Source organism: Ciconia boyciana, chromosome 8 (genome assembly GCF_034638445.1).
Source record: "Ciconia boyciana chromosome 8, ASM3463844v1, whole genome shotgun sequence".
Taxonomy (NCBI): domain Eukaryota; kingdom Metazoa; phylum Chordata; class Aves; order Ciconiiformes; family Ciconiidae; genus Ciconia; species Ciconia boyciana.
The window spans coordinates 51,973,548-52,000,772 of record NC_132941.1 but is presented as its reverse complement, the minus strand read 5'-3'; the positions used below and the strand labels follow the sequence as shown (position 1 = coordinate 52,000,772).

Sequence of the window (27,225 nt, the reverse complement as noted above, 5' to 3'; positions counted from 1 at the left end):
CTGCTGGTTACATACAGTGCTCGGGGTTTTGTTTTCGGGAGGCCTGCCGCCTCCTGCGACGGGTGAGGAGGGAGGGTTGGCCAGGCGCTGAAAGCTTGCGAAAGGAAAGCAAACACAGGCCTGAACCTGGCAGCTCCTGCCTGTGGGGAGGAGCCACAGAAGCCACCCAGGACAAAAAGGCTCCACACAGGGCCCTGGAGAAACCATTACCTGCCCGTGTTTTGAAACAAGCTTCCACCATGGGTAAACACAGACTAAACGGGGAGGCGTGTGTTCTAGGAGGGTGAAGATGGGGTGCCCTGGTCAGGCGTGATGTGGATGCAAGGGGTGGGTTTGGGGAGTGAGGAGCCTCAGCAGGGCACCGCGGCACCGGCTGGGTGGCTGTAGCGCGATGACAGCACCTGTGCCGCGTTGGCAGACTGGGATGATGCTTATCTGCATTCGGTAACGCTATTTTATAGTCACAAGCCCAAGTTACCAGCCCTTCGCCTCCCTGGCCCTGCGAAGGGCCTGAACACGGGCTCCTCTGCCAGGGGCCTTTTTGGGGCTGTATAACCCAAACCGCCCGTGCTGAGCGAGCCCCATGTGCCCCGTGCTGACCGTCCCCGGGCCGGGGGGGCTGCACGGCGGCGTCTCAGCTGACGGAAGTGCTGCCCCCTGCCTCCCAGCATTGGCTGGGGAGACCCAGCGCAGGCAGGGGCAGCCCAGCCCCGGCTCCGCTCCCTGCTGCTCCTGCCCTCCTCCTCCGCGGGACCTGTCCAGGCGGGCGGCTGCCTCCGGGCCGGGGCCGGGCACCGCGGCCTCCGCCTCCGCGCACCGGCGCGGCCGGCAGGGGGCGGTGCGGCGCGGGCGGCGCGGCTCGGTACGGCTCGGTACGGCGCGGCGGGGCCGCGCTCAGACGGGCTGCGCCGCGCCGCTCCGTGCTGCGCCGCGCCGTGCTGCGCCGCTCCGTGCTGCGCCGTGCCGTGCCGCGCCGTGCCGCGCCGTGCCGCGCCGCGCCGCCCAGTCCGCACCTGCTGCACCGCCGAGCCGAGCAGCGCCGCACCGCACCAGGCAAGCGCCGGGGAGACGCGAGTGGGGACAGCCGCCGGCCGGGTGCTGCGTCCGGGTCGGGGTGCTGGGTCCGGGTCCGCAGGCAGGGCCGGGAGCGCTGGGTCCGGGTCCGCAGGCAGGGCCGGGAGGGCTGGGTCTGGGCGCCGCGTCCACAGGCAGGATCCGGAAAGCTGGGTCTGGTTGCTGGGTCCGGGTGCTGCATGCGCAGGCAGGGGCTGGGTGCTGGGGCTGGGTGCTGAGTCCGCAGGGCAGGGTCGGGGGTGCTAGGGCTGAATGCTGAGTCCGCGAGCAGGGTCGGGGGTGGTGGGTTTGGGGTGTTGGGTCTCGGTCCGGGTCCACAGGCAGGACTGGGGGTGCTGGGGCTGGGTGCTGGATGTGGGTGCTGAGTCCACAGGCAGGATCTGGGGTGCTGGATCTGGGTGTTGAGTCCCTTGGTATGGCTTGGGGCGCTGGGTCTGGGTCCAGATCTGGGTCTGCAGGCAGGGTTTGGGCTGCTGGATCTGGGTGCTGAGTCCACAGGCAGGATCTGGGGTGCTGGATGCAGGTGCTGGGTGCACAGGCAGGGTCCGGAGAAGGAGGAGCGGGGATCTGACCTGATGGGGCTGAAGTCCAGGGAATGATGCCCTGGGGGAAACGGGGCTAGATCCTTGGGGTCAGGATGGAGAGGGGAGGTCTGATGCAGGTGAGGATTTGGGGGTGACAAGCTGGAGGGAAGGTGGGGACATGCAGGATCTGGTGGCAGTGCAGATAGCTTGCTTTGAGGACAGGTGTGGGGTGTGGGGTGAGGTGGGGCTGGGGGGGCAGGAGTGACGGGAGGACATGCCAAGGGGGTGAGGGAAGACGATGGTGTAAATTGCAGCCAGACAGGGCACCAGCTCCTGGGGGGAGGGCTAGATACAGCCCCCCCCTCCCCAGCAGATCGGGGGTCTGCGGAGATGGGGACTGCTGCCAGTATTTGGGGAGACTGAGTGTTACCTGCGGGCAGCTGGTGTTTCAGCCGGCTGGGACCCGATACTGAACCGATGCAGGTGGTGCAGTGCAATCCCTGCCTCCCCCCCCTTCCCCTTGGGAGGCGACGGGCCGTGGGACATGGCTTGTCTGAGCCCTGGCTCCTTCAGATTCATCTCCTTGGGATGCATTACTGTGGGAGCTGCAGATGTTCCCAGGTGGAGGGGACCGGCTTGTGCTGGGGGCTTGTCTGCGTTGGGGTTGAGCTTCATAACTGCTGATCCGAGGGGTAGAAGGGACCTGCCATGCACCCAGGCAGCTCTGGGATTTGGGGCTCTCTTTGCCCCCCCCACCAGTATGCAGCGGGGCCAGTGGCTTGTGCCTGGCCTTTAAAACTGAGAGCATGAAGTGGGAGAGGGAACCATGAAAGGGCTCTTCAGGTGCCAAGAAAAACAGTCTCCAAAGACAAAGAGACTGCCCAAAATGGACGAGGAGTGCAGATTCCCCCAGAGGCAGGGAAATTATTAATAACAACGATGGCATTTTTTGTGCTAGTTGGCCTACCATGGCGGGAGGCTGCTTTGCCTCCCTCTGCGGCGGGCGCAGGCTGGGACCCCCCGCCTGAACCCCGAACCCAGGTGGGACAGCCGCAGCGATGCTGCGTGCGTGTCCTGCAGGACGCATCTCTGCTTCATCTGCGTTTGGCTGGGCTCGCTTTGCCCGGAGGGACGAGGGGCAGGGAGCTGCCCCCTCCAGCGTGCTGCGATCCCTATCTTGACTTTGGTTTTGTGTTGCAACCGGAGGGGAAAAAAAAAAACAAACCCTAACAACGCTTTTGGTTCCTGCAGGTGAGGGCTTTGTGTTGTAAGCTTGTTCTTCCCCCTGCCTTTTCCAACATCCATTTGAACCTTTCACCACTTTCCCTGCCAGGAATTCAGCAGGTTTGCTGGACCCAGGAGGTTTATTCAGCAAATCTGACAGGTCATGTGCTGGGAAGAAGCATCCAGGTGGGCTCGGCAGGGCCAGCGAGGGGGGCTCTGCTGGCACCCCATGCAGGAGGGCAGTGGTGGGTGCAGTGGAGACGCGGTGCCAGCCTTGCCTGGCTGCGTGCGGGGAATTTCCCTCCCTGCGCTTGCCCGCCGGCTCCACTTGGCATCGTGATGGGACTTGTTGGGAAGCGGCTCATGTGATGGATGGTTTGGTGGGGGGGAGCCAGTCCCGGGGGACCCACTGCCTCTCTGGGAGGGGGTGGACGATGCCCCCAGAGTTTTTTATGTTCCCCTGCTGTGAAAGCCCCCCCCCAGCAGTGGCCAGCTGCTGCTGCAGGTGTTGAGCGGGTGCCTGGTCCCGATCAAAGGTGAGAGCTCCCTGCCCCGCTGGCGCTTCAGGAGGAGCTTCAGGAGGAAACGCTGCTGCTGCCATCCCTCCCTGCCTGGTTGTGCCACCGCTTCTGGTGATTTACAAGTACGAGGGCTTTGCCGTAGCAAAGTCATCACCAAACCCACCCCCTCCTTCCTCCCGGGGCCCGAGCTGTGCGGTCCAGAAGCTGAGGGTTTCGAGCACCGTGTTACCGACTGGTGTGGGGATGCAGCTTGGTGATTCAGGGTGTGCTCCGACTTGTGCTCTTCTTGTTGCTTAAAAGCTCCCCCCGGGTACAACCCCACCTCCCGTTACCTGCTGGAGGGCTCTCATTTGCCTGTTGCAAAGCCCAGCCCGGGCAAATAAGGTGGGGAACTGATTTTGGGGCAGCAAAGCTGGCGGTATGCAAACAGCTGTGGGAAAGGCCAGGTGCTGCTGCCTTGCGCCGTGCAGTTTTGAACACAAAGTTGAGTATCAAATTGAGTCTGACCCCAAATTTGAAGCTTCGTTGGAGGGAAGTGAAGGAAACAAGAAGAGGTTGTTAAAGCTGGAACCCATAAAACCACTCCCGTCATCTGGTTTTGCTGGACTTTTGAAAAGAAAACAGTTTATCTTTGGAATAAATAAAAGGGAGAAGGGCGGGCTTGCAGCAGAAAGCCCCGCGTTCACACCAGGCGAGCTGGGTTGTGCTCCAGCTCTTGCCCCCGCTTCCGAGGGGACCCCAGGTCGTGCAGGATTTCTGAGCCTCGGTTTCCCCTCGGGTAAGCCCTGCGCCACACCGATGGTGGGAACCCCGGGCATTGCCAAGAAATGTCTTTGAAACTCAAACCTGGCTTCGGAAAAAAACTGGAAGACAAACCGGCTCTAAACAAACACCCGACTTAATTCCATGTCTTGTATTGTATGAGCCCAGTGAAATGAAACACGCTGTAGCCACGGGGACGAGCAAATGGATTCAAATGCATCAAAAGCCCCGAAATCTGCTGGCTCTGAAATGTCCCTTTACATTTAGGGTTGGGATTTTTCCTCATTTTCTTTCTAATTGTTCCTGGGAATTTAATTCTACAACTATTTTCCTGCTTCTGCCGTGGAGACAATGTGCTTCAGCCACAAAGCCCTTGAAGGCTGAATTTGCAGATCACATCCAGCGCTGAGCCACTTGGATGCGAATGTTCCCTCGCTGGGAAACTTTGCTGTGATGTGGAGGGCTGTCCATCCAGCTGTCCATCTGTCCAGTCCACCGAGGGGCTGCTGGCACGCGGTGAAGCCTGGCCTGCTGCAGCGGAGGCGGGAAAGGGTGGAAAATGTTGGGGTTTGGGAGTGATGTTGCTAGTGCTGAGCGTGGCTCTTCCCTGCGATGGAGGAGATGGGAGCCCCGGGGGTCTCCGCCGTGCTGCCCTGTGTGCCGAGGGTCTGCACCCCTCATCCTGGGGCTCGGTGGCTGCACTCTGCCTCCCCCGTGGCCTGGACGTGGGGATGGGCTGGCGGTGGGTGAAGTCAGTCAGGCCACCACGTCGCAGCATCCTCCGGTTTCACTTCCCGATTCCTGCACGGCTCCCAGCTGGGCTCTCAGGTGCTCCTGGGCTGCAGGGTCAGCTCAGGGCTGCTGCCGTGGGCTTTCTGCAGGGGGAGATGTGCTGGATGGGAGGGAAAAGCCACGGGGACTGTGTCCTCACAGCTGGCTTGCAAGAGCCAAACAGCCTCTGGCACACGGGGAATTGCTCCTGCAAGGGCAGATTTGCTGCCCTGCCTGGGGGTGCCAGGTCCAGGCTGGCTAGGGCATCCCTTAATGCTCCCGGTCCCACTGCCAAGCTGCAAGGGTTTGCCCTTCAGCCTCCCTTCCTTGCACCCTTCCCTCCCGGGCCAGCTCTGAGCAAGGTTTTTGGGGCGATGGAGCCGGGCAAGGAGCTGTTTTGACTGATGGCCGGCATTAGTGGGTTTTCCATATGGATGGGGAGCGGAGGAGCACTCTGTCCTGCCGTCCTGGGCACCATGATCTTGCTATCTGCTTGCGGCTCTCCAGGAGCTGCTGGAGAGGAGCCGTCCCTGTGCCTGGCAGGCGGCTGCAGGCAGGTGATGCCTGCCCATGGCACAGGCTGGAGCAGCTTTCCTTATTTTCTCAGGTGGGTTTGGATGGGAATGGCAGGAGAGCTCTCTCGGGGGCTTGGCAGTGAGCTCCATTGCTGCCTGGCAGCCCCTTTGAACCTCCTGCTCTGTGTTAGAGCTGACCTGATGAAGGAGAGGAACAAGTTCTTGTAAGAACAGTGAAAACGGGGAGCTGGAGAGAAGCTAAAATGCCCCGATCCCTGCAGCCGTGCACGGGGACACCGTGGCTGGTCCCTGCCCCTCGCTGGGCGGGTGGCATCCCCTGCCGGGATGCTGCAGGGGGATGGAGATTAAAGGCACGGTGCTGGGGGGCCAGTGGGCCAAATCTGTCAGAAACTGTGCTGCTGTTATTTTTATTGCTGATGGATCAGCTTGTCTTTTCAGGGTTGTTTAGATGTCTGGCTCCTGCCGGCACTAGTGCTCCTTAACAGGCCCACGTCCCCGGCCAGCCCCGCTCGCTCTCCCATCCATCACTTTGCTCCTTCACACGCTTCCTCCCCGCCGTGACGTTGGCAGGATCAGAGCTGGGCGCTCTCCTCCGCCGGATGTGCTGGGCTTTGCCGGTGGCAGATGGGGGCTGTGCCATGCCGGGGGAATTTGGATCTCGTTCCCACGGCCCACCGATGCCCGCCACCCCCCCGGCTCCATGGCGGCTGTGCCGTGTGTGGGGGCTTTGTGGTGGGAGCAGGGCAGGATGCTCCTTGAGAGGAGCCACTGTCACCGCTCTCCCTGCCCTCTGCTGTGCCTGAATCCCAAATTTGGGTAAAAATATATCTGCTTCCCAAATCACCAAAGCTCTCGTGCGTGTCCCCTGAAGCACCTCAGGGTCGAGCATGGTTTTGTTTAAAGAAAGCAACTAAAATAAACTCAGCAAGGGGCTCCGGGGAGGTCACTGTGCTCCTTCCCTCCCCGTCCCCAGCCCCCAAACCCGGCACAGATCCCCTCTTCCCAGAAGGCTTTCAGCACGTTAGCATTTTTTTCTTGCTGTTGTTGACAAAAATCCCAGCTGGTTGAGAAATATCCGTGTGGCAGCGCCAGCCCAGTCCCATGGGTCAAATCCTGCCCCTGCAAATCTCTGTCGGGAAGGGCGGCTCATCCCAGGCTGTCCTTCGGGGATGCTGCCGGGGGGGACCCACCGCCTCGCAGGGCACCCCGGGCACGGGGCCATGAGCAAGCCCCTGTGATGGACGGATGGACATCCTGGGCTCGAGGTGGACCTGATGTTTTAATATTTGCTGGCTGGGCTCCGCAGCAGAAGCAAAGTGCTGGAAGTTCGTCAAGGGCTGAATTAAAGTTGCCTGGCAACCTCCATCCCGGCTCCTCTTCCCGCGTCTCGCAGGATTTCCCACCCAAGGTCTGCCAGCTCCGGGGAAGGGGGGCCCAAAACACGCCGCTCGCAGCCAGGCAGGGGCCAGGCTCCCCTCTCGCTGGATGGCTCTTTTCCCGTAATTCCTTGGCTCGTTCCCACGCCTGGGAGCCGGGAGCTCTCCCCACCTCGTCCCCCCAGGCAGGCGCCTTTCCCCGCCCTGCGCCGGGAAGGGGTCGGCCTGTTTCGGCTGAACCTGAGGGCAACTTGCGTGGATCCCCAGGGGGGTAAAACAGTGCTGGGACAGTGGGAACATGGCTGGGGGAACGAGCGGCAGGGGAGCCGAGGGGGCCGGGGGGGTCACGTGCCGGGCTTGGCCCTGATGAGAAAAAGCTGAATTGGCTGCACGGGGTTTGGAGTGCCTGGGCTGGGCCACCGTGAAAAAGCGAGGTGTAAACGGTGTCTCCTGGTGCAGTCCCTGCCGGCAGTTTTGTTAAGGCTGTTTTGCAACCCTGTAACCTGGAGGAGACCCGCTGGAAATCCTGGCCCCCACCGGGAAGCCGGCATCCCTTGCTCATAGGAATGCACGATGCCAAGAGGGGCAGCCCATGAGGAGGGAAGAAAGGTCCGGCAGCCATTCTGGGAGCCTGCTTGGGCTTTACTAGAGGTCGGTGGAGCAACCACAAGCTGTCCACGGAGTGGTGGGATGGAGAAGCATCCGATCCCGCTCTGCAAATCTCTGTCCTGCCATCCAGGATGGATGCTGGGGCTGAGCCAGAGAAGGGCTGCTCCCACCCGGCGTTTCCATTCTTTCTCCTGGGTTCCCTTTAAATTAAAAAGCTGGCATCATTTTGGGCTGAGCTGCCGAGGAGCAGCTATGGGGGGGCCCATAAGACCACAGCTGAAGTCCCTCCATATTTGCCAGCCCCACTGACAGCGCAGCTTCCTTGCACCGCGGCTTACGCCCGGCTCTTGCTCCCACGTTTTGCTGCCTTGTGGCTTTGAGAACTGTGGGACAGTGGGAAGGGGCCACCATGGCCAGCAGAAGCTCCTGGTGCAGCGGCCGTCGAGGGGTGTGGCAGCTTTGTCTGGTTTCTTTGGCTGGATCCAGGTCGGCGAGACCTGCCACCGGGAAATTCACTCATCAAAAGCTTTTTGTGCCTCCAGAGACGCTGGTTGTGGGGATTTTAAGGAGGTGCCGACTGGGCCAGCTCGTTTGGGTGTGCTGTGCCGGCTGGCTGCCGGTGGGAGGCTGAGGCCGGCACAGTCACGCTCGCACAGCTTCCGTCGTCACCCAGTAAACCCAGTCAGACCTGACCGGGGCTCGCTCCCCTGCGCGCTCACGCACGCCTGCACACCTCTGCCACCCCGCTGCTTTCCTGACGTTCCCCGGGGACCAGCAAACCTGTCCCGCTGGCCCGAGCTGGTGCCTGGGTCGGGCTCACCCAGCTCTATGCCGGGAGCTGTGGCTGCATCCCGCAGGAGCACCGATAGCCGCCGGTGGGAGGGTGGACTTTGGTCCCCGTGGACATTGCACGTTGCGATATTAGAGCAGCTGGTTCCTGGCTTCGCCCCGCTCTTGGGGAGGCCGTCAGCCCCGTGGCCGGATCCTGCCTCCACCACCCCTCTCCTTCAGTGTCGCCGGCCGGGGCGGGAGCTGGGGCTGTATTTTGGGTCCTATGTCGGCCCCCCCCTGCCGTCTGGGGGGTGGGTTGACTGGTGGGAAGTAGGTGAGGCGCCAAGGGGCTTGGGAGCTCGCTCCTAGTGATGGGATGGGCTTTTCTGGGCAGTTTTTCTCTTAAACCCCAGATTTCATTGGAGCTGCTGCTGCTTTTCAGCCTCTTCCTCTCCCCCTTTTGTCTCCCTCCCCCAGAGAAAGCTCCCTGCGGCATTTCCCCTCCTGGCTTTTCCCCGTTTCCCGTGGAAGAGCTGGGCTTGAGCAAACCAACCATCCCCAGCTCAACTGGTGGGTCCCACGGACCAAGACCTCCTCTGCCTCCCACCTCGGCCTCTGGCCCTCGCCTTTTCCCAGAGCTTTGAACTTGCACCCTGCCGAGGGGGGGACGATGGGTTTGGGAGGGGGCTTGGTGCGGCTGCAGCCTGAGGTGACGATCTGAGCGGGGCAAGGATGGTTTCAGTTCCTTCTTGCTCTTTCTCCCCCACCCTAGGTATGAAAAATAAAAAGAAAAGGAGAAGCTCAGAGCAGCCCTTCCCTTTGAGTAAAATATTAACTGGCTTTTACAGCTAACTGATTAAATGTCCTTTAGGACAAAGTTACATCTGATCTTGGGTGAAGGAGCCTTTGGAAATGGGTGTAGCTGCTCCCCTGGAAAAAGTAGAGGAGCCTGGCCCCGGCAGCAGGGGAGGCTGCTCCCCCCGGCCCCTGCCCGGCTGGGAACCCTGCACAGCCTCACAGCTTAATTTATTTTTTTTTTTTCCCCCCCCTGTGCTGGCTCGGTGTTCGCACTGGTTAAATGTTAGCTGGGGCTGGCACGCAGCACTGCGCTTGCCCTGCAATAAGCAACGTCCCTGCCTCCCTGCCCGGCCGCGCTCCTGGCTCCAAACCCTGCTGTGCCCAGAGCCAGGCAGCAGGCAAAGTTCAGGGCTTGTTTGTTCGGGGGAGATAAGGTGAGGACGCCTGGCAGCGTGCAGGCAGCTCGCAGGGCTGTTACTCATTTATTAGAAGTCGTTGTTTGCCTTGTCGTAAGAAGGTTTCTCCTCCCCTCTGCTTTCCCAGCCCAGGTGCACGGCAGATCTTGTGGCTTGTGCGTGATTCCGGGCTCATGTCCCCGTGCGGGGGCCTGGGGAAGGGTCCCCGCAGCTGCCGGGGTGGCCCCGTTCCTGCTGGCAGGATGGAGAGGTGTCAGCGCGGGGCTGGCCGCAGCGCTTTCAGGTGCTCTGGTGCTCCAGATGTGACCCCGCCGCTTGCATTGCCCAAAAAGCTTGGTGGGTTTGGCTCGTGCCGGACATGGTGCCCCCAAAGCAACTTGTTTCCCGTTGACCTCCATCCCCACTCACCCGCCTTGCGTCGCCCTGCCAGGCCCATTGCTTGCGGGCAGACCCTCGGTCCGGACGGGGCTTGTCCTGGGAACAGGAGTTCCTTGGAGGGAGGATGCTCCGGGTTGCTGTCCTCTGCTCCCTGGGGAGCTCAGCCCCGGAGGCAGCACCCTGCCCGCTCCCGGCGTTGGGTGCTCTATGGGTGCTCTGCACTGGGCTGGCACCTGGGGGGCAGCGAGGCAGGAGGGAGCAGGGGGGGACATCTCCCCGCTGCCCCATTCCCGGGATGCTCCAGGGCAGCGGCCAGCACAGGTGCGAGGTCTGGGTCTGAACCCTCCCTGAAGGAAACAGCAGCTTAATGCAGGCTGCAGGGCTATGGCTGGATCCCACATCCAGCCTCTTGCTTCTCCTTTTCATCCCCAAAGCCCTTTTCACTTTCGTTTCACTTTGGTTTTACCTCCCCTCTGCATTTGCATCAGGGAAACTGTCTGCAGCAAGCGTGTTTGAACAGCTTCTCTACAGAGCCAGGTATTTGGTTTATATATATATTTTAAAAAACCCCTAAGCAAACATATAGGTGCTGGTTGCTTATGGGGAGCTCTCCTGCTCAGAGATACCCAGCGTCTCCTTCCTCCTCAGCACCTACAAAATGAACTGGTGGCTTTGCTCGACACAGCCAGGAGAGGCGAGGGGTTATTCGGGAGGGATTGGATGCATGAAAGCAAGAGCTGAGGTAGATATTGAGCTTCAAGGCAGCTTGGGATGAAAGAGAAACTGAAATCTCGTGGAAAAACACTGGGGGGAAAAACTTTTCTCGCTTGAAAAGACTGGATGAAGATGCCAAGTGGCTTCTGTATGGGTTTTCCTTCACCCTGCGTTGCTGCGTGCCTGAAGCATCCTTCCCCACGCCTCTGTCCTCGGGAGTTGTGTCATTTCAGGAAGGGCAGAACTTTGAGGACAAGTATCTTGCATGGCAGGAGACGGCCAGCTGTGCTTTTGGGGAGGAGCGGAGCCCTTGGGCTCCCTGGGAGCCCCCCTCGCCGCCCATCCTGCCGCAGCCGCTCTGGGGAGCGGGGCTTAGGGTACCCCAGTGTGCCAAGAGACCAGCAGAAGGGCTTGGCCCCGAGCCCTGCTCTCTGCTTTTGGGGGTAAATATGCCTGCTTTTTGGGTATGAAAATGGAATGGGGGATCAGCTGGCTCTGCTGTAGCATATCCTTCGGTCAGGGGGAGCTGCGGGAGGAGATGGCTGGGAGCGAAGGAGGGAGGAGCCCGGAGCAGACCTGGAGGAAAATGAGCCTCCGAGCAACCCAGCCAAGTGCTCAGCAAGCGACTGCCGCCGCTGCGACGGAGCGGATGCTGAGCCGGGGGATGCTGTGGGGGGTCGCTCCGCTCAAACTCCCCTCCCCGCCCTGTGCTGGCTGCAGGGCTCGACGCCTTGCACCCTGCCTCAGTTTCCCCTTTGGCAAATGAGGGTTTGCTTTTCCCTGAAGCCGTCCCCGGGCTGAGGCCGTGCCCAGTCAAGCGTCCATGCGTGTGCGCAGCTGGCTTCTTCCCAAGCCCGCTTGCTCATGAGGTGCTGGGGGCAGCGGGAGTGTCTTGACCTGGTGCTCTGTGTTTCAGGAGGGTTTGGTGGCCAGCCCCATCCCGGGGAGCTGGGGAGCACATCCTGAGGATCAGCTGTGCCAGCCCGGCGGCAGCAGGCTGGGTGGCTGCCCTTGCCGGGGGAGTGGGAAGATGAGCGGAGGCATGGCCCATCTCCTGACGGCTCTCTTCGTGGCGGCGGCGATGGGCTACCCGTCACGGCGGTCTGCCACCGACCTGGATGCCACCCCCAGGACAACGGTCACCTTTGAAGGTAAGGGGGTGCGGGTCTTGGTGATGGCGGTGAGGTTTGGGATCTTGCCAGCCCCAGGTTTGGTGCATTGTGACTGCGTCCAGTCTTCACCAGCCCCCCGGAGCGGGGGGCTCAGCATGGGCGGAGTGGCTACATGGGGGACTCCGGTCTCCTGGGCTCCAGAAACTGGAGCCTGCATGGCTGTCTGGCGTTGGGTGCCTGGAGTCGGTGTGCCCCGAGGGATGGAGCAGGGCAAAGGCATCTCCCCAAAAGCCAGAGGGGCACAAGGACGTGCAGGGAGCCAGCCTTGGCGAGCCCCTGGCCCTGCCCAGCAGCCCTTAGAGGGTGTGCTGAGCCGGGCATCACACCCAGGCTGGGCTCTCATGGCCCAAATAGTCAGCAGGAAGCTTTCTTCCATGGTTTTCTTTAATTGCCACTGGGCTCTTGGCCTCCAGCCTCTGTGGTGTCAGCCAGCCCCACAGTGTCATCGTGCCTTGGGCATCCACACAACTTAGTTGACCTTGTTAGTGAAGCCCAGCTCGGCAGTCGACGGTGGGAGAGGGTTTCATTTGCAGCTGGGGTGCCCTTTTCTCCCCAGGCAATGCCTCCTTCGGGGGGGTCATTCCCTCCCCAGCTGCCTCCAGGGTCCCAAGCCCCACGGGACTTTCTCCTCCTGTGGCAGGAGGGTCCAAGCCTGGCTTGGGGTCCCTCTAGCCAGGGCTGAGTCCCACCTCACACCTCTCAGCACCCCAAATTGGATGGTTTCTCTGGCTCGGTGGGCAGGGAGCACCCAGCCTCGCTGCAGAAGCCTTCCCCTTACACGGCAGTTTTGGTTCAGGTTTTTTGCGTCCTTCCTTTTGGACTGGATGGGTTCAGTTCGGAGCTGGGGTCACTGCCAGCGTGTTTTCCTTTCCTCCAGTGGTTCCCCAAGCAGCGTGGCAGGTCCATGCTGGGCATGGACGTTGCAGCTCCCATTCCTGGGCTGCTGTTTTAATTGGCGGGGGGAAATTTCCCCTGTGAGTCTGAGCCCAATTAGTGCCTTTCACCTCCTACCAAACTTCCCCTCTTCCTTTCCTCCTGCCGTAACCACTGGCACCCGGCACCGTCCGCCTGTTAATCTCAGCGGGTGCCTTCCCACCCGCTCCCAGCTCCGTCCTCTGTCTTTTCCCTGATGGCTCGTGCCGTGCCTGCCCCAGGTTCCTCCCTCAGCCCCCTGTTCCCTTTGCAGAGCTGTCGGGCATCCGGCGCTTCAGTACAGGCACCCTCAACTACAGCACCCTGCTGCTGGAGGACGACCGGGGCATCCTCTACGTGGGCGCCAGGGGAGCCATCTTCGCCCTCAACTCCAGTGACGTGGCCGACGGCTCCCACCGCACGGTGAGCCCGGCCTCTGCCTGCCACCGGCTGGTTGTCCTCTCCTGTCCCGCGCTGCCCGGTCCCTGCCCAAATCGTGGCCACCCTATCCCTGGCTCATCCTCCCGCTCGCCATCTCAGGTCTTGCCTGGAGGTGCTGTCCCCAGGTCTGTCCCCAGGTCCCCTGTGGATGCCTGGTCCTCTTCCCCAGCCAGGCAGCGTGGGGACAGCAGTGGGAGATGTCCCCAAGCTCAGAGCTGCCTGCTTCAGGGACACCCCTGCAGGACGAGGGGCAGGGGAAGCGCACACCTTTGCTCCCTCTGGGAAGGACACCCCGAAATCCTCCAGGCTCCTGCAGGTGCTCTGGGGTTTCTGCCCGCAGGTCAGGGTGTGGGACTGCTCTCGCTGCGGGCTGGGGGGACACGGGCAGGGTGCTGTCTCGTGCTCTGAGCAGCCATCCCCTCTCTAAATAAAAGAGAGGATTTTAGCATCTCTGATGGCTCTGGCAGAGGCTGGAGCCTGCAGTGACGGGGGGACCACGCAGTGATGGGGGTCACGAAGTGGCAGTCCCTCTTCCCCTTGCAGATCCACTGGGAAGCCTCCCCAGAGAAGCAGATGGACTGCCTGCAGAAGGGCAAAAACAACAAGGTAGAGCCGATGGGTGGGTGCCGGGTGCCGGGGGGGCCACCGCCGCTTTTCCTGGCTTGTAATGCTTGTTCTCCCCCTCTGCAGACCGAGTGCTTCAACCACGTGCGGTTTCTGCAGAGGCTGAACAGCACCCACCTCTACGCCTGCGGGACCTACGCCTTCCACCCGCTCTGCGCCGCCATCGTGAGTACCGCTTGGTCCCATGGCTGTCACCTGTCCCCTGCCACCTTGTCACCCCGAGGTGGTGCAGCCCCTGTCCTCTCCCACCATCTCCACCCGCAGCCCCACTCCCTTTCTACCCCTGTCCCAGGGCAGGGGGGAGGCGAGTGACCCCCAGGCTGGGGTGGGTCGGTTTGGGGACGCAGGCACCGTGACGCAGACACCCAAAGTCCCCACCCCAGCGCTGGGGTTGGACTCTGACCCCATAGCGAGATGGCTGGGGGTGGATTGGTGCCGTGGGGGGACACGTGGGCTCAGCGGGGCTGGGGGGGTGGGACGTGCCAGCACCGGAGCTGGTCCCCAGCCTCTGCTGTTGCAGGCTCCCTTCCCAAAGCAGAGGCTGCACACTGGCTGGTGGCCGGTGGCAGGCATGCCCAGGGAGGGTGACGGTGGCAGGGCTGACTCAGTGGCCCCTCCCCAGGGATTTCCCGGGCCAGGCCGGGGGTCTCCGCGTGGCCGTGACTCACAGCAGAGTGGCCAGGGGCAGCCACGTCCCCCGGCAGCGGGACTTTCACCCCCATGCGGCAGCTCCTCGGTGACTTGGCCGCCCTTTGCCCACCTCCCTTCCTGAGCTGGGGGCAAAGGGGCCTGGGGCCACGTTCCCGGAGTGGCTGGGGAGCCCCGGAGGGGCCGTGCCTGTTCCCATGGCTGTGCCGCCGGTCCGGTTTGGCCATTGCACGCCCTGGGAGTCAGGCAGAGGAGCCGCCGAGCTGGAAGGGCCCCGTCATTATTTGACGTGCTTTGAACTGCAAACCCCAAAGAAAATAACTCCTGCCATGACTGGGACATCACCTGGGGGGGACCTAGCCTGGCTGGGCAGCGTCTGCCGGCCAGGCACATCCCGGGAGCATCGGCTGCGCTGTCTGGCTCCTGCCCAGTGCCCACACAATGCCAAAGTGGGGTGCCAGGGCTCCCCGTCCCCCCTGAGCCCTCTCCCCGCCCTTGGCTGGGGGCTCTGGCTCTCCATGTGGTCTCTGGCCAGCTGGAGGGTTCCGGGGGTTTTGTCTCGCCTGAATAAGGGCACGGCTGTGGGCACCGCTTTGTCCCCGCAAGCAGCCTCTGCAGAGAGCCTGGGGCTGGCAGGCGAGGCCGGTCTGTCCCCTCCTGTCTAACCCGGTCCCCTGTCCCCCTCAAGGATGCCGACAGGTTCACGTTGCCATCCCACTTCGAGGAAGGCAAGGAGAAGTGCCCATACGACCCCGCCCGTGGCTACACCGGCCTCATCGTGGGTAAGCGGCATCCTTCCCAGGGCTGGCAGGGACATGCGGGATGCCACCGGCCCTGGCCCCATCCCCAGCGCCCTCACGGGGGGTCCCCAGCTGGGTGGGCTCTGCGTGTGGGGGCCCTAGCAAGCCAGGACTTGGTCCTCCTCCTCCTCTTCCTCCTCTGCCTGGGGCACGGGGATGCTGGTGGCTTTCGGGGCTGTCCCCGCTGTCCCTGGGGTGCAGGGCCCTGCTGACGGGTGCCTGCCCTGCCTGCCCTGCCCAGATGGCGGCTTGTACACCGCCACGCGCTACGAGTTTCGGAGCCTCCCCGACATCCGGAGGAACCTGCACCAGCGGCCGCTGAAGACAGAGGAGTCCCCGCTGCACTGGCTGAACGGTGAGACGTCCCCATCGCCCCACAGGACCGGCGTCACGGGCCGTGGGACGCTGTGCGTCGCCTCAGGGAGCGTGGAGCTGGGGCGGGGGGTGGCCCTGGGTCCTGTGTGGTTTGCCATGAGAGGAAACCGAGGCGAGGAGAGATCCCCTGTCCCGTGGCGGGTCCCTAGTCTCCACCTCTCGCTCTGCGTCCCCCAGATGCTGAGTTCGTGGCCTCTGTGCTGGTCCGGGAGAGCAAGGACAGCCCTGTGGGCGACGATGACAAAATCTACTACTTCTTCACGGAGCGGGCAGGCGAGGAGACCACGTCCTTCTTTGACAAGAGCCAGGTGGCCCGAGTGGCCCGGGTGGCACGTGTCTGCAAGGTAGGCATGTCCCCGGCCACAGGGAGCCAAGCGCGGCCCTCCCCGGCACTGCACCTTCAGGGATGCATGCCTGCACCTTGGGGGAAACTGAGGCACGGGCAGAGGGGGACACACCCCCCCACCAGCCCGTGCAGAAATGCTCCCTGCACCCTCCCAGAGCGACGTGGGAGGGAAGAAGATCCTGCAACGCAAGTGGACGTCCTTCATGAAGGCACGCCTGGTCTGCTACATCCCCTACTATGAGGTGCTGCACAGCGTCTGCAGCCTGGACGGGGGCAGCTGGGCCAGCACCGTCTTCTACGCTGCCTTCACCCTCTCAGCGCAATGGTGAGCGGGGCAGCGGCCGAAACGGCTGGGGATAAAAGTCTGCGGCACGGGAGGGACCGGAGATGCTCGAGGGGATGCGCAGGCGGGCGCTGAGCACCTGGGGGTGCGTCGGTGGGGAGCACCCACGTGTCTGCCCGGGCTCAGGTGGGGCTCTGCCCCCCAGGAGGACCATGGAGGCCTCGGCCGTGTGCCGCTACAGCATCTCGGCGGTGCAGCACGCCTTCGAGGGCCCCTACATGGAGTACCAGGAGTCAGCTCGCAAGTGGTCCCGCTACGACGGTGCGGTGCCCGAGCCCCGGCCTGGCTCCGTGAGTGCCCGGGGGTGCGGAGCAGGGCGGGCATGGGGCGGCCGCATCCCCCCTGACCCCCGTCTCCCCCGGGCAGTGCATCACGGACCACTCCCGCAGGAAGGGCTACAACTCCTCGCAGGACCTGCCCAACAGTGTCCTGGACTTTGTCAAGCTGCACCCGCTCATGTTTGAGGAGGTGAAGCCGGACGGCGGGGAGCCGCTGCTGGTGAAGAAGAGCGTGGCGTACAGCCAGCTGGCTGTGGACAGGGTGCGGGCCCTCAACGGCCACTCCTATGATGTGCTCTTCATGGGGACGGGTGAGCACGGGATGAGTTTGCCAGGTCTCTGCTGGGCAGGGGGGACACCCCACACCCCCGCCTGACCCCCCCGCTCTGCTCTCCAGGGGACGGCTGGATCCACAAGGCCGTGGTGGTGGGCTCTGGCATCCACATCGTGGAGGAGGTGCAGGTGTTCAGGGACCCGCAGCCCGTGGAGAGCCTGGTGATCTCCCACGCCCAGGTGAAGGGTGGAAGAAGTTGGGGGACGCCACACACGGGGCGTGTTTGTGCTGCGAAGCTGCCATTGGGCTGTTTGGTGGACAGGGGGGACGTGAATTCTGGGTCACCCCAGCTTGGGATACGTGCCCAGCGGGGCAGCCTGGGGAAAGGGACCAGCCTGGCCCCCACCTCCTTGCCAGATGCCGGCTGCAGCTGACTGGAGCTGGGGGCCCTTCCCTGTGCTCCCCACCAAGGGAGAGCTGTGCTGTGGGGCTGGGGGGGGGAAATCTCTTGGCACTGTGGGTCACCCCACAGCCCAGCCACACCATGCCAGGCCAGTGCTGAGCCAGCCCTTTCCCCTCAGAGGAGCCTGTACGTGGGGGCAGCCAGCGGGATCCTGCAGGTGCCCCTGGCCTCCTGCGCCAGGTACGCCTCCTGCTACGACTGCGTCCTCGCCCGGGACCCCTACTGCGCCTGGGACGGCAGGGCCTGCCGCGCCACCGCCACCACGGACAGGTAGGGACGGGCTGCCCGTACACAGCGGGGTCCCCACGAGCCTTCCCCCTGCCCCATCCCGTGCTGCGGCACATCGCCCCGTGGCACAGTCGCCCCAGTGCCACCCCCAAGGGTCTGGCATCCAGTGGCGGGTCTGCCCGTGGCCGTCACCCCATAAGGGTGGGCTCAGCTGGGGCTGTGTGGCTGAAGCCCCCCATGTCTTGCAGCACAGGGCTGGTGCAGGACATTCAGAGCGGCAACGAGGGATGCCGGAGCAGCTCCGGGCGGGGTGAGTCTGCGCCGCCCCTCGGGACCGCAGGGGAGGCCGGCATCCCTTAGGGGGGCCGGGACGGGTGCGAGGCGATGCGTGTCCCCGCAGGCTCCCTGCCGTCGAAGAACCGGACGGTGCTGCAGGGGGACGACGTGCTGCTGCCCTGCGACCAGCGCTCCAACCTGGCACGAGCCGTCTGGCTGCTGAACGGCAGCGAGGCACCGGGCGCGGGGCAGGACCGGCTGCGCGTGGGGGTGGACGGGCTGCTGGTGACGGACACACTGCCCCAGCACAGCGGCGAGTACCGCTGCTTCGGGGAGGAGCGGGGTCTCCGGACACTGCTGGCTGCCTACAGCCTCACCGTGCTGCCCGAGCTGCCCCGTGGCCCCACGGCCAACCCCTGGCCCCACACCGCCAGCCAGGTGGCCGGCGACATGCAGGTGGCTTATGTCTCCGCCATCGTCGCCTTGGTGGTGCTGTGTGCTGTGCTCGGCACCATCCTCCTCTACGTGTCCTGCCTGGAGAAGCGCAAGGGCAAGTACGTCCTGGGGGAGCCGCGGCCAGCCAGCGTGGAGCTGCAGACTGTCTCGGCCAACTGCCTGCGCAAGGGCCGCCAGGAGGAGGAGGAGGAGGAGGAGGAAGAGCTCACCTACCCCGACGGCTGCCTGCGGATCATCCCTGGCGAGGCGCCCACGGCTGCCACCTCCCCGGTCAAGGAGCTGCCAGCTGCCGTGCCCCCGCTGCCGCCACCGCCGCCGCTGCCGGCCGAGCTCACCAACGGCGTGGGGGCTCTGCCCAACGTCCTCCGCAAGATGAACGGCAACAGCTACATGCTGCTGCAGCAGCAGGAGGAGCCGCTGGCCTCGCCGCTCTACAGCGCGTCCTTCACCGAGGAGCTCAGCAAGATCCTGGAGAAGCGGAAACACACGCAGCTGGTGGAGAAGCTGGACGAGAGCTCCGTGTAGGGGCCGGGGGGGGGGTCCTGCCAGCGGGACCCTCCTCCCCTCCGGCCCCTTCTCCCACCCCCTGCCAGCAGTGTTACAAGACTCAGGCGAAACTACCTCCTGAATGGCAGAGCCAGGCCAGGCCCAGGCTCGGCCGTTCCTTCAGCTTTTCACTCACTTTTGAGACTCGCTGTACAGAAAAAAAGCAAAGAAAAAGAATCTATTTAAATTTGGGAGTTCTATTTATGTATAAAAACCCACCGACGGCGGCCACGAGCTGGAGGCAGGAGCAGGCGCCTGGCTGAAGGTGGACACTGGGGGGAGGGAGAGTTTCTGTCTGTCTGTCCGTCCAGGCGTGACAGAGAGATGCTGTTGTGGATGCATGGACTCAGCCTGCCCTGCTGGGCATCCCTCGGCGCATGGGAGCCGGACGGCTGCTGAGAGGTGGGTGAGGAGCAGGGAGGGGGGCTGGGGGCTGCCGCACGGTGCCTGTGCCTCTCGCAGGGTGCGGGGTCCCTTCCCGGCGCGGGGCCAGGGAGGGTTTTTCCCCCAGTTGCCTGCTCGCAGGCAGGAGAGGGGCTGCGGACACATCTCGCGTTGACGGGGGTGGCCTCGGTGGCTGCCAGCCCCTGCCCGCTCTCCCATGTCTGCCCCCCCAGGGTTTCCTCTCTGGGAGAGGACGATTCGTCGAGGGACAGAGCCAGGGCCAGGAGCCCGATGTCCCCGAACGCCCCGGAGCAGCTAGCGGAGCGGCGCGTGCTGTCTGCGAGGAGGCCCCAGGTGAAACACAGGGCTGGGTGCCCTGGGGAGGTGGCACCCCGGGGGCTCTGACCCTGACAGGGCTCTGCCCCCTCTCCCCAGGGCGCTGCAGGGGAAGAGCGGCACGCAGCAGCAGCAGGAAGATGCACCAGCAGCAGGACTGGCAGCCACCGCCGTGCCCTGCAGCGTGCCAAGGGACCGGCGCAGCACCTACATCCCCCCGACGTCCGCAGTGCTCCCGCGCACCACGTTTCCGCCCTCCTGCGTGGTGCCGCTGGAGAACTGGGGTTCGGGCACAGCCCTGTCCCACACGTGGGACAACGTATGGGAGAGGAAACGTCCTCGTGCAGCAAGAAGGAGCCGCCCTGGACCTGGGCCTGCCTCCCTCCGGGGCCTCCCGCTCTTCATGGCACCTTCGGGGGCAGCCACTGTCCCTAAACCCCCCAACTACCTCTGCTCCTGCCCCCTCCTGGGGGAACCCGAGGGACTGGGGTGACAAGAGCATCTCACACCCCGGGGCCAGGGAGGGATGGACTTGCTGGGGGACGTGTCCTCCCCTCTGTGTTCCTTGCTGGCACCTCCAGGATCAGGACATCACCCGGAGCTCAGCCCTGCAGGGAGGGCAGGAAGGGGGGCAGCCCCAGGGGTCCATAACAGGCTGGAGCCCAGGCCCTTCTGCCCCAGAAGAGCGAGGCTTAGTGGGAAAAGGCAAGAGCCGGACGCCTGGGCTCTCCCATCCTGCCCCCACCCTTGTTTTTTGCTGCAAGGGGGGGGATGAGCCACCCCCAAGCACACCCCTCCCCTGAGGAGGGGCATCGCCCTCCACGTCTGGCACCCCTCGTGCACAGCCCCACGCGCCCCCCCCGGCAATAAACGCGGCTCTGTCTGGACGCGGTGTGGTGGTGTCTCTCTGCAGGCGCGGGACGAGAGATGGATGCGGAGGCGCGGGGCGGAGGCTTTATTGGGGCTGCAGGCGCGGGCCCTGGACGGTGAGGGCGGAGGGTTTGTTGGTGAGGGGGTGCCACTGGCCCTGGACGCTGGGGTTGTCGGTGTGGAAGGGCTTGCGGATGCGGATGATGTCCAGGCCGGACTGGCCGGCCAGCTTGGTGGCCAGCTGCGCGATCTCCTCGCTCGTCTTGCTGGCGATGAGCTCCTCCCGCACCGTCCCGTTCACTGCGGCAGAGCGGGGGGGGGGGGGGGGGTCAGCCCGGGGCCCCCCCCCCCCACCGCCCCCCCCAGGGGCAGCTGCCCTTCCCCCATCCCGCAGGGCAGCCGGCCCCGGCACCGTCTGCCGCTGGGCAGAGGCGGCCCAGAGCCGGGGCAGGGTGGGCCCCGTCCCCCTCCTGCCCCCCAAGCCCCCCTGCGCCCCCCGCACTCACGGTACTCGGCCAGCAGCAGCGGGGCCGGCCCGGAGCGGGGGCTGACGTAGAGGACGACGTCGGGGTGTCGCCGGGCGAAGTCCAGCGCCGCCTCCTCCACGAACTGCCTGCGGGGGGCGGGGGGCCGCGGCCCCAGTGGGGTCAGAGGGTGGAGGTCACCGTAGCCCCCGCCCCAGGGCAAAGGTCACAGGTGGGGCCACCCCTGCCCTGGCACCCTGCCCACGGCAGGGGTCACAGTGCAGAGGTCGGGGGTGTGCCACCCGCAGGTCAGAGGTCATCGCCCGGTCTGCCCCTGTGCCGGGGGGTCGGAGGTCAGGGGTCAGCAGTGCCTTCTTCTAGTCCCTCCCCCATCGCGTAAGAGGTCAGGGGTCACGGCCCCTCCCCTCCCTCCACCTCTGTGGGTCAGAGGTCAGCAGCACCTTCCCCTTTCCCTATACAGACAGGTCAGAGGTCACCACGGCTTCTCGTAAGCCCCTCCCCCACCAGGTCAGAGGTCAGGGGTCACCAGGCCTCTCGTCCCCCCCCACCCCCCCCCATCCCGGGCGGCCGGGGCAGCGGGCGGGCTGCCTCCCACCGTACCTGGCGCCGCGGGCGTCCGCCGCGGTGGGGCTGAAGAGGAGCTGGAGGCGCTGGAGCTGCCGCACGTAGCGGCCCACGCCGTTGTGCAGAACGGCCGCCAGGAACCGGCTGGGCGCCCCGCGGCCCGTCATGGCGCCGCTCCCACCCGGAACCGGAACCGCGCGGGAAGGGAGATCATCCTCTTCCGGCCCCGCCCGGAAGTGACGCGCTGAGCGCGGCGGCGGGGTCAGGCAATGGCGGCGTCCGTGGGGCTCCACGTGAGGGCGGGCGCCTGAGCGGAGCCGGGCCGCGGGGCCGGGGGGGCCGCGGGGCCGCCGCCCATGCGGATCGGCAGCGGCGCGGGCGGGTGTCGGGGCGGCCCGGGCGGGGGCGGGGGCGGGCAGGATGGCGGTGGTGCCCCTGCGGCCCTGCAGAGCCGCCGGCCGCCTCCTGCCGCTGCTGTGCGGGGGGGTTAGGAGCAAGGGAGCCGCCCTGAGCCCCGGCGTGCCGGGCCGCCTCACCCAGCGGCGCTACAAGAAGGACGTGCTGCCCTGCCCCGAGGGGCCCGTGCCCTCCGTCTCCATCACCGAGATCCGGCAGTACCTGCGCGCCCAGGGCATCCCCTTCCACGACGGGTACAGCTGCCTGCACACCCCCAGCCCCTTCACCGACGGCCGGGAGGACCAGCTGCCGCCGCCGGCCGCCAGCGCCCCTTACACGCTTTTCATTGACAAGACCACGGGCAGCTTCCTGTGCACGGCCACCCTGGCCGAGGGCACCTGGCAGGACTTCCAGGCCAACGTGGAGCTGCGGCACCGCGGCGTTCGCCCCGCCAGCTCGGAGGAGCCGGAGGAGGACGTGCGACGGGCTCGTGAGGATGCCCGCTGCATCTGGGACCGGGCGCTGCCGCTCTGGCAGCTGCTGGACGAGGATGAGACCAACGAGACCAAGGCCATGTTCGGTATCTCCCTGGTGTCGGACGCCACCCTGAAACGCTTTGGGGTGCGTTATCTCAGGACTGCCAAGTCCCTCGTCTTCCCCTGGTTCAGCCCCCGCGATGCGACCCTGAAGGGCCTGAAGCTCGTGAGGGTGGAGAAGAAGGGGAATACAACAGCTTACGTGGAAGAGACTTTACCCCGCTTCGATTCCTATCACAATCTCTTTGGGCTGCCTCTGATCGGGCGCCGAGACACAGAGCTGGTCTTAACTGGGTGGGAGCTGGATGCCCTGGCCCTGCACCAAGCTACAGGGGTGGCCAGCCTGGCCCTGCCGCGGGGGTCCACCTGCCTGCCCCCTGCCCTCCTCCCCTACCTGGAGCAGTTCAAGCGCATCACGCTGTGGCTGGGCGAGGACCTGCGCTCCTGGGAAGCCGCCAAGCTCTTTGCCCGCAAGCTGAGCCTCAAGCGCTGCTCCCTGGTGCGCCCCGGCGACCTGCAGCCCCGGCCCTTGGAGGCTCTGAACCAGGGCCTGAACCTCACCAAGATCCTGCGTGCTGCCTTGCCTGCCAGCCACAAATCCATCGTCTCCTTCCGGCAGCTGCGTGAGGAGGTGTTTGGGGAGCTGGTCAACACCGAGCAGGTGGCCGGCATCAAGTGGGCGCGCTTCCCCGAGCTCAACAAGCTCCTCAAAGGGCACCGCAGAGGGGAGCTCACCATCTTCACAGGTGATGCGCAAATGGCTGGTAGACGGGGGGAGCAGAGGGCGCTTTGGTGGCTTCACCCTCCTGGGGGTGACGCCTCACAAGTCTTCCTGGTCTCTTTCTGCTCACAGCTTTGGCTGAGCCCATCATGGTGCTGCACAAGAGGCTGGGGTGTGTTCCTGGGTGCGGTGGGTCCAGGCATGCTGGCGTGAGGATGGGCTCCGTGCTTGGGGTGGCACAGGGACTCCTGGGGTGTCCCTTCCCCCTGCTCCCATCCGCTGCTTCCTGTCTGAGCCCTCTCTGTGCCCCACCGCCGGCTGCCCAGCCCTTCCCTGCACCCTGCAGGGACCCACTAGCTGCTGGTTGTGTGTGCCTGGACACGCAGCCTGGCGTGAGACGCTGCTTGTTTATGGTGGGAGTGCTGTGGATGGACCGCTCTTAGTCCGCTCCCTGGTGCTTCCACCTCTAAACAACCCCCTGGTGTGTTCAGGACAGGTCAGATCTTCTCCCTCAGCTAATTCCTCCCATCGTTGTCCTTGTGCCAGGCCCGACGGGCAGTGGGAAGACAACCTTTATCAGCGAGTACGCACTGGACTTGTGCATGCAGGGGGTGTGCACGCTGTGGGGCAGCTTCGAGATCAACAACGTCCGCCTGGCCAAGATCATGCTGACGCAGTTTGCCACCCAGCGCCTGGAGGACCAGCTGGAGCTGTACGACGAGTGGGCTGACCGCTTCGAGGACCTCCCACTCTACTTCATGACCTTCCACGGCCAGCAGAACATCAAGTATGGTCTCACACCTTCGTCCCCGGTGGCATTTACCCCTCACGGCATGTGCTGTGGGGCCCTAGGGAGCCAGGGCTCTTCTCCCACAGTGGGTTGTGGATTTGGGGCTGGTCAAGTCCCGGGACTGGCACGTGGGGATTGTGTGTCTTAACGGCCTGCATCCCTGCTGTTGCGGGTACTGTGACAGCCTCCTGGGGTGGGGATGGATGGAAGGGACCTGTCCCTGTGCCAGGTGGCTGCTCTAAAACCAGCCTCTGCCCCTGGCAGGATGTGTCCCCCCCCACACCCTGCTCACCTGGCAGCGCTGCTGTTTGCTGAGGAGGGAGAACAGGCACCTCCAGCTCCTTTTATTGACCAGGCGCTGTGGTGCCTGCACACATCCCCATGCGTTCTGAGGGTCCCCGCAGGCTGGGGGGATCACGGGACAGTGGGCAGGGGCTGTGTGGGCAGCAAGTGGGTCCTCCTGATCCGGCTGCCCTTACCTGTGAGGGTGGGGCTGCGCCTGTCCTGTGACGGAGGAGATGTGGAGGTGGGACGTGCCCAGGGCCCAGCGGGAGCCAGCCTGGTACCTCCCAGCTCTGCCTCCCCCCGTCCCCGTGCCTGGCTCAGCATCCCCATCCCTGCCTCCGCTGATTCTGGTCTCCCCTGGCCCAGGACAGTGATCGACACCATGCAGCACGCCGTCTACATGTACGACATCACCCACGTGGTCGTCGACAACCTCCAGTTCATGATGGGATACGAGCACCTCTCTGTGGACAGGTAGCCCTTCTCCAAGCCGTCCCCTCCTTCCTCTGCCACCCTCTTCACTGGAGCTGGCCCTGTCGGGTGTCACAGCAGGGGCTGGGGACCCAGCGTGTCCCTTTAGTCCTGTCCGGCAGCCCTGTTTCGCTGAAGGGCGATCACTGCCCTGGGGAGGAAGAGGTGGGAAAGGGTGAGCCGGTTACCTGCAGTCCCTGTTGTGCCCCATCCCTTTGCCCACCTGGGCCCGGCTGTCCCACGGAGCGTGAGCCCGGACCCCTGGGTGCTTCCTGCTGTGGGGCTGAACCCGGCAGCACCTTGCTGCCCTCCCCCCGCACCGAGCAGTGCCAGCCTCTGACCCCGTTCTCACTGCTGTGGCAGGCTCGCTGCCCAGGACTACATCATCGGTGCCTTCCGCAAGTTCGCCACGGACAACACCTGCCACATCACACTGGTCATCCATCCCCGCAAGGAGGATGACGAGAAGGAGCTGCAGACGGCCTCCATCTTTGGCTCCGCCAAGGTGAGCTGGGCTGGGGTGGCCCTTCCTGTCTCTCAGGTACGGCATGTTCCCAGGAAGGGGCTGGGATACATTGGGCAGCTGTCCCCAGCTCCCGGCAGCACCGAGTCATCGCTGGGGACCTGAAGGGTGCTGTGAAGGGCAGGATGTCCCCAGCACTCCTGTCACCTGCTGAAGATGTGTGGAGTCCCCATTTGGCCAGGCCTTGGTAGGGAGATGCAGGCAGGGAGCAAAGACTTTGCCAGCTGAAGCTCTGTTGGGACTTAAGGTGCAGTTAATTAATGCTCATTGACTGTGAGTGGGATGTAGTATGAGATAATTAAAGAAGGAGCCAGGGAAGGTGCAGGGATGGGCTCTTTGAGTGCTCCAGTCTCTGCTGTGATGCTGAACGACCCTGCCGTGGTGGGCAGAAGGTGCTCTGTGAGTGTGCACGGCCCTCCCATGCTCCCTTGTTTCCCCAGGGCATGCTGTGGCTTCAGCTCGAGCCTGTCTGCGTGGCAGGTTGCTGGGATGTCCCAGGGAAGACAAGGGGTTGGTGTTGGGGAGGTGCTGGAGTTGCCGTGGCCTGGGATGCCCTGTAACAGGACTCGAAGGAGCCAGGCAGGCAGCCCGTGAGCACCTCCGAGCCCCATGACTCTGTCTGCATCCCCAGAACCCTCCTGGAGATGTTTTCCTCCCCCCAGGCCAGCCAGGAGGCCGACAACGTCCTCATCCTGCAGGACCGTAAGCTGGTGACAGGGCCAGGGAAGCGCTACCTGCAGGTGTCCAAGAACCGCTTCGACGGGGACGTGGGCGTCTTCCCCCTGGAGTTCAGCAAGGCCTCGCTCACCTTCTCGTCCCCCAGCAAAAGCAAGGTCAAGCTGAAGAAGATGAAAGAGGAGAAGGAGCTTTTAGCCAAGAAAGCTCCGGAGGGAGGCTCGGGAACCTCCAAGAAGCCATGAGCCTTGCAGGTCTCTTCTTCAGTCTGTCAGGAGGGACGGGGACTGGTGCTGGGAGCATGGGGCTGGGGTCTGCCAGCCCCTCTGCCCCGGGAGCAGCAGCCGTGTGCTGCTGCAGCCCTTTCTCCTCCTGTATGAACAGGCCTCTTGACCACCAGCACGGTATCTCTGAGACGTGGGGCCACCTGAGAGGAGAAGTGGGCTTGTCCCAGAGAATAGTGGCCAGGGGAGGGTACTTTGGCAAACACTGGCCGGTCCGTACTGGTGCTGAGTGCCGGGAGCACGGAGGGGGAGCGGAGTCAGCGTGGGCTGGGTGATGAGGAGCGGCGACCAGCATCCCTGGGACTTGGGGATCTCTGGACCTGGGGCAGGTCGTTAAATTGTGACTAAAATGGAGCCAAAATCATGGGCTGTCACTGGTGGGAGGGACTGTGTGGGGGGACTGTGCAGAGAGACACATGGCAGGAACCCCCCCCCGTCATGGGTGGGGGTCTCTGGGCTCGATCCTGGCAGGGATGGAGCCAGCGAGGGGAAGGTGGTGGAGGGAAGTGTGGGAGATTGTGGATGGCTCTTGCCCCAGAGCTGTGCGCTCTCCGTGGGATGTGGTGGGAGGACGGGAGCCGGCCCCCCGTGGCATCGCTGCTCGCGACGGGTTGAAGGCAGCGCTGGCATCCTCCTGCGCCGGCGGGTGCGACGTGGTGCTCGCCGGCTCTGCCCGTGCAGCCAACGCCTGACCCAGCCCCTCTGCTCAGGGTCTCCCCCAGCCCCTTTCTCCAGGGAGCATCACCAGCAGTAAAACCTCGGGGGCAGCAGCCCTGCCTTGCTCTGCTGGGTTGGGGGGGCGGCCACCCCCCTGCCCTCTGGGCTGTGGGCAGCAAATACTGTGACCTGGCCAGTCCTTGCCGTGGTAGGACAAGTCCACGGCTGGATCTTGGTCTAATCCCTTCGGTTTTTTTCCCTTCCTAGTTTTATTAAAGCATACATGTGAGCACTGTCCCTGTGACCAGGGGACCCTGGGGCTTGGGGGGGGGGACCGTGGTTGGGAAGGGGGTGGCCCCCAGAGGACTGGGGGGATGCGGTGGCAGAGGCTGTCCCTGCTGCGCAGAGCATCCCACCCCGGCCCTGGCACACCGGTTATCGCCAGCCTCCGTGCCAGGCATAGTTTTAACCTGAGCCATAATTAGGGGCTGAGGCAGGTGGGTGGTACACACCCAGCCCCGGGTTTCCGGGGTGCACCGGCTCTCCAGGGCTAGGAGAGCACCCTTGGGTGCTGTCGGTGCAGGTGTGAGCC

At 64.3% G+C, this 27,225-nt stretch overlaps 3 protein-coding genes across 5 annotated transcripts; 2 read left to right on the top strand and 1 right to left on the bottom strand.

The window, feature by feature from the left end:
* The first annotated feature begins 225 nt into the window (after window positions 1-225).
* On the top strand, window positions 226-18,851 carry SEMA4G (semaphorin 4G). The gene is made up of 15 exons (XM_072869999.1): window positions 226-243; window positions 11,391-11,625; window positions 12,833-12,981; window positions 13,543-13,605; window positions 13,690-13,788; window positions 14,960-15,053; window positions 15,313-15,426; window positions 15,624-15,790; window positions 15,948-16,117; window positions 16,281-16,425; window positions 16,502-16,724; window positions 16,811-16,926; window positions 17,269-17,420; window positions 17,627-17,688; window positions 17,779-18,851. Exons 2-15 carry the CDS (start codon window positions 11,505-11,507, stop codon window positions 18,633-18,635), a joined length of 2,532 nt encoding a protein of 843 aa, XP_072726100.1. The 5' UTR covers window positions 226-243; window positions 11,391-11,504; the 3' UTR covers window positions 18,636-18,851.
* A 1,465-nt stretch (window positions 18,852-20,316) lies between these two features.
* Window positions 20,317-21,506, bottom strand: MRPL43 (mitochondrial ribosomal protein L43). The gene is made up of 3 exons (XM_072870003.1): window positions 21,332-21,506; window positions 20,753-20,859; window positions 20,317-20,546 (listed from the first exon to the last, which is right to left on the bottom strand). The coding sequence occupies exons 1-3, from the start codon at window positions 21,460-21,462 to the stop codon at window positions 20,332-20,334; spliced, it is 453 nt and encodes a 150-aa protein (XP_072726104.1). The 5' UTR covers window positions 21,463-21,506; the 3' UTR covers window positions 20,317-20,331.
* A 29-nt stretch (window positions 21,507-21,535) lies between these two features.
* TWNK (twinkle mtDNA helicase) lies at window positions 21,536-26,917 on the top strand. 3 transcript variants are annotated; one of them, XM_072870001.1, is made up of 5 exons: window positions 21,536-22,973; window positions 23,495-23,735; window positions 24,390-24,497; window positions 24,858-24,999; window positions 25,458-25,620. In XM_072870001.1, the coding sequence occupies exons 1-5, from the start codon at window positions 21,716-21,718 to the stop codon at window positions 25,575-25,577; spliced, it is 1,869 nt and encodes a 622-aa protein (XP_072726102.1). In that variant the 5' UTR covers window positions 21,536-21,715; the 3' UTR covers window positions 25,578-25,620. The 3 variants fall into 3 exon arrangements, with proteins under 3 accessions (XP_072726102.1, XP_072726103.1, XP_072726101.1); XM_072870002.1 differs by lacking the exon at window positions 25,458-25,620 and adding an exon at window positions 25,649-25,857 and having other exon boundaries at window positions 21,537-22,973; XM_072870000.1 differs by lacking the exon at window positions 25,458-25,620 and adding an exon at window positions 25,680-26,917 and having other exon boundaries at window positions 21,539-22,973.
* Window positions 26,918-27,225: the final 308 nt, after the last annotated feature.